Here is a 12,217-nt window from a genome sequence, read left to right on the forward strand (position 1 = left end):
ATTTGTCTTCACATTCTATATGTTTATAATTTTAATGCGTAAGTTTATGCTAAATGTATATGGATTTTATGAATGTTACGGAATATTGTAAATTATCATATCGAGGGCAATTACGAAGCTGTCGCGTTTCCTGTTTATTTATTTATATTATATATTAAGTAACGTTAATTCGGTACGATTGATAAGTTAACTCGACATGATTGATTATATCAAGTAACATTAATTTGATATTTCAAGTCGCCACCATGGTGACCGTACGTAAAGGGTTAACGAATAGCAGGGACCGAGGCAGCCCGTTTAAACGCAATCAGCCCTTTAACTCTCCTAAACCCGGTATTTATCTCTACTAATCAATCGACTCATCCCGGAGAATTTCTCGCACCAAGTCCACTAGACTTCTCAACGGAGAGATATTTTTTATTCGGAAATACTTCGCCACGCGACGCAAGCCAGATTCATTTTTTTTTTTCCTTCCTCGAGGACGGCTAAGAGGTTCGATCTCTGGTTCGAAATGAGGTCCCGAGAGAATGAGAGAGAGAAAGAGATGCCTCCGCGAAGGAGAGAAGGCAGGGAAGGGTTAAAGGCAGCTCGCCACGTGGTCCTCGGTTGACTTTATTTCGGGACTGCGTCGGAAGTCGGCAATGGCGCAGTGGAGACCTGTCTCTCCTCCTTTCTCGATTTTTTTTTTATTCTTTCCCCCTTCTCGTTCCCTCTTTCTCCTCCTTTCTCTCCCTGTATCTATCTCTGGAACAGGACGTACCGAATCGTCTCGAGGCTTATTACGCGAATATCGAGATTTTAAGGGGATGTGAAAGTGGCATCCGAAAGCTCAATCGTTGTTCATAATACTTTTCTACTAACTGGGGGTCTCAGATCGTTTCATACTTTAACATGTGAATATGGAGACCTTAAGGTACGTCATGAAAGTCGCGAGATTTCATTTTTTATATACTATTTTTAAAACATCTATAAACAGATTTGAAAAGAATTGAAATTTCATGAGTTTTAGGAGCTCCCTTATGGCCTCCCTAGTCACGTTGTAAAGTTTCAAACTATTCGGTAAATCGAGTTAGGAGAATAGTTTTATAAAGGAAACCCTCTTCGGTGCCACTTTTGCATCACCTTAAGGCGATGGGAAAGTGGCTGCACATAGGTCGCGATTATGAAACTTTTCCCCAAACTGGGTGTACCGAGTCGATTCAAACTTTACAATGTAAATAAGGAGGGTATAAGAAAAATCCCGTAAATCATGAAATTTCAATTTTCTGTATTTTTAATTTGTTTATAGGTATTCTCACTTGTGCAACGATTTGGTACACCCAGTTCGGAGAAAAGTTTCATGAACGATTGACTCCTCGGATCCCACTTTCCCCCTAACATTTGTTCTAAAAAATGAAACTTCAAGAGAGTCAGGACCTTCCTTATAGTATCTACATTCACGGTGCGGTGTGAAACGATTTGGTACCCTCACTTCGGTGAAAAGTTTCATAAACAATTGACCCCGTCGGATGTCACATCTTTCGCATGTTCATATTTAATATTCTCGGGCCTCGTACGAAGTGAACATTTTCGACTCGCGAAGGCACGTGGTTTATTTGGTGCAAAAAGTATGGCGACAATTCCCCGGAGGGGAAGGAGCAGGGCCGACCTCTTCGTCGGGCCACGTGCGCCGCCCCTGGGGTCCGGGCCCCCGACCGGGCCCCACGTGGAGTTCTCGCCGGAGGACAATAGCGCTCTCCCTCTTCCTCCCTCCATCCCTCTCTTTCTCGACTTCGCCCGGGAATTCCGGGCGGGAGTTTTTCAATGGACCCACCTCGCTCTTAGAGCCTCTGGAAACGCTTTGAAGGAGAGAGAGAGAGATATCGGTCTTCCGTGTTCCTCTGGGGAGCGAGTCACTGTCTTTGAGCCTGGCCGTCTCGAAAGCGAGAGGATCGAATTCACACGTCGACGACTTGGGGGGGCCCTGGGTCCTGGGATCTCGTTCTCCCCTTGTTTCACGTTTACCCTTTACCACGTCGCGCCCTGTAAGGTGGAGGTCCGGAATGGCGGAAACGAATCCTTTTACCTGGTCCCTGGATTTAATTTATGAAAAAGTGAAGGCGCGAAAGAAACCCTGCGATCCTCTTATGGAGGTCTATTGAATGGGTCTTGGTGAAATCATGAAATAATGCAGGTATGCGGTGTCAAAGTCACGCGGTCTCTACCGGCGGATTGCCCGCGATTAACCCTTTGAACACGGAGCCTATTCGACATATGGGCGAAATTCGTCTGACCGTGCAGGCAATATTGGACCATACGTACGGTGACTATAGTCACCCGTCGTAACGAAATGGTTAATAATAATAAAAGGAAAAAAAGAAAAATGGGGGCCATCGTCACAGGGGTTTTGGAAGATGTTCAAAGAGATCGCAAGAACACGCGATCTCTCTACCGGCGGATTCCCCGCGATTAACCCTTCGAACACGGAGCCTTTTCTACATATGGGCGAAATTCGTCTGACCGTGCAGGCAATATTGGACCATACGTACGGTGACTATAGTCACCCGTCGTAGCGAAATGGTTAATAATAATTACAAAAAAATAATAATTANTTTTGGGAGTGGGTGGGTGGGTGGGCGACATCGGATGCGCCTTCGTTTACATCCGGCCTGTCCCCCTGGCCCTCTTGGCTGGCGTCCAGGACGTCGCGGATGAGGGTCCCGGGGGAACCTCCAGGGTGCCGGGACCGGGAAGAAAAAGGATAAGGGAGAAAAAAAGAGAAGGATACCCCCTAGAAAACATGGGGGCGCATTATTTACAGTGCGCCGAGGATCGGCCCGGAAACGAGGGAAGTTACGATCTTCCCTCTCTTTTCCCTCCCTTCTCCCCCTGTTTGCCTATCCTTGCACACGTGACGAGCTTCCCGTAAACGCGAAAGGGTTGGGAACGAAGTTAGTTAACAGAGGAAGGGTTGATGAATCTCCACATGAACATCTCTTCGCCTCCCTGGGGATGGAGGAGATAGTGGAACGGATGCTATTTTCTTTCCCTTTTTTTTTCTTGTTAATTTGTGTTATCACACCTCGTGACTCGTAATCTTTTCTCTTTGAGTGACTTTTTTTAAAAGGAATGTAACCCTTTGAAAAAAAAAAATATATATATAACGTTATAATACCTTTGTTGAAAGTTTTCCTCGGACTTGGTATATTAATTTGATAACATATTTACGGCAGATTTTTTTAAATATCTTATAAATTTAGTACTCAAGCGTATTAATGTTTGCCCACGCAATTTCACCAAGTTTTGACATGATGACGTCGAATTATAAGTTCGTTTAGGAATTTGTTATATGAAAAAAAAAAATTTGTATTTATCTCGGACAAGAATCAAGAAAAGACATTACTCTTTTTTTTTTTCTCGAAAAAAATGAAACTTCACGAGCGTTCTTCCTTAGGGTCCTTCATAACCACGTGTTAAAGTTTCAGACAATTCCATGCACCAAGCTTGGAGAAAAGCTTGATAAATATCTTTCGCATGTTCATATTTAATATTCTCGGGCCTCGTACGAAGTGAACATTTTCGACTCGCGAAGGCACGTGGTTTATTTGGTGTATCCCCGACAATTTGACTTCTCAGATATATAAATATAAATAAATAAATAAATATATATATGAAAACGGCCCTGAGGACCACTTGTGCAGAAATTTATTTGTANATATTCTTGCACGGGGTCTGGCAGATAATGTTACTTCTTTAGGTTGAATTTCGGGGGCTCTATTTTCGTAAAGCGGAATTTTGGGGAGAATGGAAATGATGGAGTAGCACGGGAAGGGATGAAAGGGAGGTTCATGGAAGGGCGGGGTTCCAGCTTGACGAGACCGTTACTGCTGCGATATGGCTGGGTGGACTCGAAGTCACTCGGGAGAATTTCATTCCAGCATGTCGGTATCATTGTTGTGGCGCTGGGTACGTACATTGTCGGATATCCGGCGTCGTGCCACGGCGAAATTCTGACACTGACCGCGGTCTAATATATCCATCGGGTTAACGAGCCGAAGGAGCGGTGTCGCTTAATCGGTGGCAAGAGCCAATTGCGCGAGAGACATACCGCCGACAGGGGCTATTCAATTGGAAATCAGTGAGAACGATCTCCTTCTTTAACCCTTTGGCTACTAAGAGCGCCTAGAGGCGCCGACGTTTGGTCCAATATTGTCTGCACGGTCAGACGAATTTCGCCCATATGTCGAGATGGCTCCGTATACAAAGGGCCAAATATTTCCTTGGTTCATTGAAATTCTTTTTAATAATTATTCTCCGAATTAACGAAATATTTCTTTGGTGCTATTCAATTAACCCTTTGGCTACTAAGAGCGCCTAGAGGCGCCCGACGTTTGGTCCAATATTGCCTGCACGGTCAGACGAATTTCGCCCATATGTCGAGATGGCTCCGTGTACAAAGGGCCAAATATTTCTTTGGTTTATTGAAATTCTTTTTAATAATTATTCTCTGAATTAATGAAATATTTCTTTGGTGCTATTCAATTAACCCTTTGGCTACTAAGAGCGCCTAAAGGTGCCCGACGTTTGGTCCAATATTGCCTGCCCGGTCAGACGAATTTCGCCCATATGTCGAGATGGCTCCGTGTTCAAAGGGCTAAGAGCCGATTTCTTTTGATTTCGTATGATAGACTACAATGTGATTCGGTAACAACGGACGTTCGACCTTAAGGTGATATGGAAGTGTCACATATATATATATATATGCCAAAAAGTCAAAATATTTATAAAACTTTTCTCCAAACTGGACACAAGAAATTATCGAAAACTTTAACACGTGATTATGGAGGCGCTAAGGAAGAACGCGCTGCCCGTGAAATTTAATTTTTCGAGAAAGAAAAAACAGAAAAGAAAAAGTACGTGTTTTGGTTCTTCTCCGAGATAAGTAGGAAATTTTTTTTGAAAAAAGAAATTTCACGAGCGCGTTGTTCCTTAGGGCCTCCATAATCACGTGTTAAAGTTTCAGATAATTCGGTGCACCCAGTTTGGAGAAAAGTTATATATATATTTTTACTTTTTGGTCCATACACCCACACATATATATATTTTTTTGTATAACACCATAAATGCGTCTGTTCGAAGTTACGCAGTAAGCAAAGGATATCTTGAATCGTCTATGTCGGGATTTTCTAGTCCAAACGGAATATGGCTCGTTTCCTCGTAACGTTTGAACGATTATTAACGACACTCCGCGGAACACCTCCGCGTTTAATTCACCGCAGCATCTCCGCTCTTAAGGCGGCGTTGCGCAAGCCGTGAAAACGATCCACCCACGGGATGCGAAGTGGAAAGAAATCTATATTCAGGGTGCGTGGGCGCGCGAGGTATCACAAAAATGCAAATGCCCCTAGAGCGTGGCTGCGCGTGCGCGCGACGCCGCACGAGAAATAAATAACGACGCCGCGCGGCGCCCCCGCGCTTTTCGGCCCTGCCCCTCGCCGGGAGCGGACGCCGACGTGTCGACGGCGATGTTCATGCGTCGAATTTATATGGTACGTGTAATAGCGAGTAAAATCCGCCGAATGCAACGTCGATGTTCATATACGACAATTCTTTTGCGGTGCACTTAAGATGATATGAAAGGCGCTGAGAAATTTAATCGACGCCCATAAAATAATTGAACGCATAGCAGGAATTAATCACTCTTGATGAACACGTACACTATGTTACATTTAAACAAAATGCATCTCAAAAATAAAAAAAAAGTATTTGGCGAGTTTCATCGATTATCCGTTTTGCATATTTAAGAAATCGCATTGAATTCGAGATTTTTGCGAGTATTAATATTATTATATTCGTTGGGAACGGACGGCGATGTTCATGCGTCGAATTTATATGGTACGTGTAATAGCGAGTAAAATCCGCCGAATGCAACGTCGATGTTCATATACGACAATTCTTTTGCGATGCACTTAAGATGATATGAAAGGCGCTGAGAAATTTAATCGACGCCCATAAAATAATTGAACGCATAGCAGGAATGAATCACTCTTGATAAACACGTACACTATGTTACATTTAAACAAAATGCATCTCAAAAATAAAAAAAAAGTATTTGGCGAGTTTCATCGATTATCCGTTTTGCACATTTAATCAATCGCACCGAATTCGAGATTTTTCCGAGTATATATATTATGAGGCTCGCCAAATAGTTTTTTTTTACCGCGAAATTTTGTTGAAATTTATTGTGCGATGTGGGTACACATATTGCAGACATTTCATACAGCAAATGGTCTGTAAATTGTTTTTTTTTCTTTTTCTTTTCGATTGTCCTCATCCGATGATCATGAATCTCTATCTGGGTTATTTCAAGCCTGCTTAGCTGTGAAATCTGCCAATTCCTGTTGCTGGGTGGGATCGTTCCGGCTAATTGGCCGATTCTAATCGAACTCCTTGATTGGCGTCGCGGCGTCGGCTCGTTAATTTCACTCGAAACTTTTCGTCCATTGCGCATTATTTGGGCCCGAAGTCTCGGCTCACGGATTCAGGGCACGATTTGACGGGCTCGCATTACAATGTCTAGCGGCCCGAGGAGAAGTCGAATTAATTCAAGCCGGATATCGGCGCTAGACCGGAAATAGGTGGCCGGGCCTCAGGAAACGTGCCGGCTCGAGCGGAAGGCAATTAAGACTTGTTACGGAAGTCGGGTCCTCGTGTGATTTATCCACTGTTACCGAGTGCCGATATTGACAATAAAGTCCGCGTGTTGCTCCGAAGGAAACGCCGCCGAAGACTCGTAAATTCGGGGCTTTCATTTCGCCGCGCCACCCAGTGGCGAAAATGACGAGAAAGTTGGCCAAAATCTCAAAAGTGAACTTTGTATTTTGGAATTTTTGATCGTCGGATTCGGCAGAGGAGTAGTTCGGACATTTGTTGCCAAAAGGACGGAAGTCTAATTGTTTTTTATGTCAATTTAAATTTGATATTCGGACGAACTATTGGCATCGCCACCCAGTGGCGAAAATGACGAAAAAAATGGCATAATTTCAAAAGAGAACTTTGTATTTTGGAATTATTGACCGTCAGATTAGGTAAAGGAGTAATTCGGACATTCGTTGCCAAAAGGATGGAAGTCTAATTGTTTTTTATGTCAATTTAAATTTGATATTCGGACGAACTATTGGCATCGCCACCCAGTGGCAAATATGACGAAAAAAATGGCCAAAATCTCAAAAGTGAACTTTGAATTTTGGAATTCTTGATAGTCGGATTGGGTAGAGAAAGAATTCGGACATTTGTTGCCAAAGGGACGGAAGCCTAATTGTTATGTATGGTTCTGTATGTCAATTTAAATTTGACACTCGGACGAACTATTGGCATCGCCACCCAGTGGCAAATATGACGAAAAAAATGGCAAAATTTCAAAAGGGAACTTTGTATTTTGGAATTATTGACCGTCAGATTAGATAGAGGAGTAATTCGGACATTTGTTGCCAAAAGGACGACAGCCTAATCTTTCAACATTTATCAATGTAGTTTTAGAAGTCAAAAATGTGCTAAGGTATGAAATTTAAAAAAAATTAGAAGGACTTTAAATATGGATCCATTTAGTTAGGGTGAATAGGCTAGAATAATTTCGTTAGGGCGTAGGTTTAATGCTAACCCTTTGGCTATTAAGAGCGTCTATGGGCGCCCGACGTTTGGTCCAATATTGCCTGCACGGTCAGACGAATTTCGCCCATACGTCGAAATGGCTCCGTGTTCAAGGGGTTAACTTGGGAACTTCACATCCAATGCATCTATTTTCCTTCGTCTTAATAAATACTTTGGGGATTATTTCCGTCGATTCATGTTCGAACCGCCTAATGAAATGTCGGAGTATCGTCTACAGGTGGGTTTCTACGTTTCAGGTGAACTCCTCCTCGCCGGTCCCTCGGTGGTCCCGTCCAGCAGAGGATGACGGACGAAGGATGAGCGAGGAGATCATCATCAAGGCCTTCGGTGGCAGCGGAACCGCGAGCATTCCGTTCGCCGACGAAGATGGGCCCTCCAGGAGTCCTCGTCGCAGCCAATCGCGAGTCCCCGGCAAGGACGAGCCCTTCGAAGGAGGTCCTCTTCGAGGTCGGGTCCAGCAGAGTCTGGGCAGCTTCCGCAGCTCCACGGTGAAGGGCAACCTGGAAGTGAACTCCCCCTCGAAGAGGCAGCAGGGATCCTCCTCGGAGGTGAGCTTCCCCAGCAAGGAGACCTCGCAGTTCCGCCAGTACTTGAAGACGAGCCGTGCCGACGTGTGCGCCCCGGAAGTCCTGGACAATCCCCTGAGGCGGTACGAGAACGCGCTCCTGAAGTACCAGAAGCCGGGGAAGTTGCGGCCGAGGAGGGAGGTGAGCCGGGACAGCAGCCACGGTTACTCGAGCAGCGACGACAGCGTCGTGAGGAACAAGTCTAAGAGCACCAGCTCGATCGACGCGCAGTCGCTGAACAACATCCTGGACGAGTACGAGGACCTGGACTGCGGAAGGTCCTCGGACCTGAGCGACGCCGGCAGCATAACCGTGACGAACTTCGAGGCCGTGATGGACCTGCAGAGGAAGAGAGAGGCGTCTAAGCTGAGGAGTTCCCCGGGGAAGAGCGCGTCGACCCACCAGGAGGAGAGACCGCGAGCTACAAAAGCGAACCAGCAGACTCAAGTGCGCCAGCGATCCCGAGATCGGGCCCAGAAGGATCCGAACCAGGTCGAGGACGGTCCAAGGCCCCCAGGAATCGCGTCGTCCTTCGTGAAGAAGCTGGAGAACGAGCCCCTGCACTCCAGACCCAACAAGGTCCCGGACTCGTTGCTGCGCAAGGGGGAGGTTCAGAAGCGGGTGGACGAGTGGTTGAGCCAGACCCAGAGCCAGAACTTCAGCAAGGAGAAGGTGATCTTGGTGAGGTCCAACAGCAACGCCGAGCAGAGGTGCAGAAGCGGCGCCAGGATCCGGTCCATGGACGACGGGAAGGAGTGGACGAACGGGACCACCAGCTACGACGATCTCCGCAAGGAGGAGCCCAAGCAGGAGCGCAAAGTGGAGCGCGTAAGCGTCGGGGTTAACACCGGGACCAGGGGGACCTACAAGGAGTACCTGGCCGCGAGGAACAGGTACGCGAAGGACTACGGTTTCGCGGCGACAGGGTCGTCGGTCGCCCCCAGGACTCGGGACCCGAGTCCGGGCTCCAGGATACCCCAGAGGGGGCACTCGGCCAACTCCAGCTTCCGATCGAAGAGGTCGGAGACCGGCGAGGCGAGCGAGGAGAACGTCGCCAACAGTCCAGGACGGTTCAAGGCTGCAGAAGCCAAGGTCGCCGCGCGACCCAGGCCAGACCCCGAGCCTGGAAGGCCGGTGGCACCCTCGGTCTCGGTCAGGCGCTCGTCTCTGAGACCCGCCCAGGTGTCTGGACAGGCTCCCCTGGGTACCTTCGCCAGGGACGAGGTCCCGGCCAGAGGGAGGCCGGGCCCGAAGGGCAGCCCGTCCTCGGGAAATCGCGTAACCGAGGAACCAGCCGCGCCAAATAAGGACGGTGAAAGTGGTCGAGCACCTCTGCCGAGTGAGGTAACCCGCGCCGGGAGCGTCGGCAAAGGCGACCCCGCCAGGGGACCACCGGAGACCATCAGAACCAGCGTGGACACCTCCGAGAAAGCGGGCCCCGAAGAGGCGAGGTCGCAGGACCATCTGCGCGCCCCCCCGGGTCCCGTCGTCTCCAGGAGGGAGACCGCCGCGACGGACCCCTTGGCCAAGGTGGAGAACGCCTACGGACCGGTCGGCTCGCGGCTGCGCGTTCTCCAGGGCCACGTCGACCCCAGGGACGCGTCTCGCGGCCCCAGGTCGACCACCAACCCCGTTGACTCCGCCAGGAAGATACCCGTCCCCTCCAGAGGGCCCGTCGTCCCTCCAAAGAACGAACCCACGCCCACGTCCGCCTTCAAGCCCAACAACGCCATGTACGCGACCCTGTACCAGTCCGAGGCCGCGTCCAACCTGGGGACCAACGCCGTCTCCGTGGCGAACGAGTCCGTGACGAGGTCCCACTACGCGGCCCCGAAACATGTCGAGAAGATTTACGAGCGCACGCAGCCGCAGGTGATGCGTCTGGATGAAGACGAGGACCCGATCAGGAGGTCCGGGGGCAGACCCCCCGTTTACGGGGACGGGTCCTGCCTCGGCCAGGACAGGCTCCCGGAGACCCCCGGGACTCGCAGGCAGGAGGAGGACATCTACGAGCGCATCCCCGATGCCCGCTGCGACCACCTGGAGACCATCGTCGAGGACCAGCGCGACGAGTCAGGCGATATCCTGAGGTACCCCGAGATAGGGCCCGACCAGTGCCTGCGCTTCCAGAGACTCCCTAATCTGCCGAACGGGAGGACCAAGGACTCCACCCCGAAGGAGACCATCTACGCCAGGCCCTGGGACAGGCCCAGGATATCCAAGGACCAGAGCAACACCTTCGGCGTGCTGCGCGGCAGCCTCGAAGAGCCCAGGGAAGAGGGGACCAGGCCTCCTCAGGGTCAGGGTTGCAGGTCCTCTTCGTCCTGCGGCTCTGGGACGAAGATCGGGGAGATGGACCACGTCGTCCTGGAGGACGCCGATCTCGGCAGCTCGCCTTGCTCGCACTCCAGGGAGGGGAGCAACCTGTCCAACTCGAATTTGGAGGCGTCGGAACGCTCCGAGGCTCGCTTTCTCGACGAGGGGACCAAGGGGAAGAGCTGGGGGACTGAGGCTCCCAACCTCGAGGATCTTAGGGTCAAGGAGCGGGAGGTGGCTGAGCCCTCCAGGCATGGCGATAGGGCGCCGGTCGTTAAGGAGGTCCTCGTTAAAACTCTCCAGTTCGATCAGGATGTGCCCGAGAAGCCGAAGACCGAGCCCGCTCTCCTCGCCGAGAGGACCAACGCGAAAGTGCCGTTCAACTTCCACAGTGTCCTCAGTGATGATTATCCCAACCCCATGCGACTCGACAGGGAGAACAAGGTGTATGTGACCAGGGAGGAGATGGAGCGCCAGAAGATGATGGACTTGCTGAAGAAGGGCGACTACGAGGCCGTCAAGGCGGTGAGTTGTTACGATTTTCTTATTAACGCCCTCACGTGTTCCTCGTGCAATGTTGGCATGTTGGAGAACAACTGGCCAGTCAAATTGTAACACATTATATATCATATTTAATTCAAACGGGGTGCCGTAGCATTTTTTCTGCTATTTATATCGGATTTTGGGTTGCTATCGGAAAGCAACGTGGGGACGGAATTTAAAACTCACCCTGCTTGGAATTACCTGCCCCGTTTACATCGCGTTATCCTAAGTGCTCACACAAAGCTCACGCGTTGCCATGCAATTCAAATACAAATATAATTGTTGGGCGCTTACAGCACTCGAGCATGGAGGAAATTCATTTTGACATTAATATGTCTCTGGGCGGTTTTGTAAATCATTCCTTGTAACGCTGTTTACATTTTCCGGGGCCCGCGGTCGAATTTAATTTCCGAAGCTTTTTTTTATTGATAATTACTATGAATTACTATTTTATAAACTGGAAAATCGTGTGGATTTCAGAGCGTAAATGAATGGAATCCATTTAACGTGATTTAATTTTTGCACAGACCCCTTGTTGGAAAATTGGTAGTACTCAATTTTTCAAATGATTATATTTTTTTAAATATCTGTAAGTGGTCTTCGGGATTTGTCGACAAAAGTCACTTTTCCACGTTTTTATATTTTATATGATATATAAAATATTGCCTTACGGTTTTATTTGTAACGAGTGTTTATTTGCTATAGCGCGATTTTAATGATTTAGGGTTTAATTAACTTGACGAACTGTAAATCGAGATCAATGGTTTTATTGATTGATTTATTTCGTGATAAGTTGCCGAACATGTGATTCAGTGTGGGGTTATCACCTCCACCTTTCTGATTACGCACCTGATTGTGTCTCCGCCCTAATTAATCCGCAGCGATTTTTCCACCTGTCCTAAAACTTATTCCGCATATTCTCTCATGCAAATTGTATCAGACTTACGGCGTTATCGGTCGAGCTCGGTTAACATTTCACGTCGATACGAGGTTTAATCGAATTAATTCCCTCCAATTTACTCCGTCGCCATATTTAATTCCCTCCACCGTGCCATCACCCTCGACTCAATTTGGGTTTAATTCCAATCTCGGATTCCACGATTTAGAACCGGCTTCACCAACTGCGATTATCGTGAGATTTC

At 48.2% G+C, this 12,217-nt stretch overlaps 1 protein-coding gene across 1 annotated transcript in view; it reads left to right on the forward strand.

Annotated features, from left to right (window-relative positions):
* Window positions 1–7,899: 7,899 nt before the first annotated feature.
* The window catches only part of LOC105697095, a gene marked incomplete at its 3' end in the record, with an annotated part of 144,777 nt that continues 140,459 nt past the window's right edge, over window positions 7,900–12,217 (forward strand). The window contains exon 1 of the mRNA XM_023431874.1: window positions 7,900–11,057. Coding sequence (XP_023287642.1) covers window positions 7,947–11,057 — 3,111 coding nt within the window. The remainder of the gene's footprint in view (window positions 11,058–12,217) is intronic.

Source organism: Orussus abietinus, unplaced genomic scaffold (assembly GCF_000612105.2).
Source record: "Orussus abietinus isolate OABI.00-Male unplaced genomic scaffold, Oabi_2.0 scaffold200, whole genome shotgun sequence".
NCBI lineage: Eukaryota > Metazoa > Arthropoda > Insecta > Hymenoptera > Orussidae > Orussus > Orussus abietinus.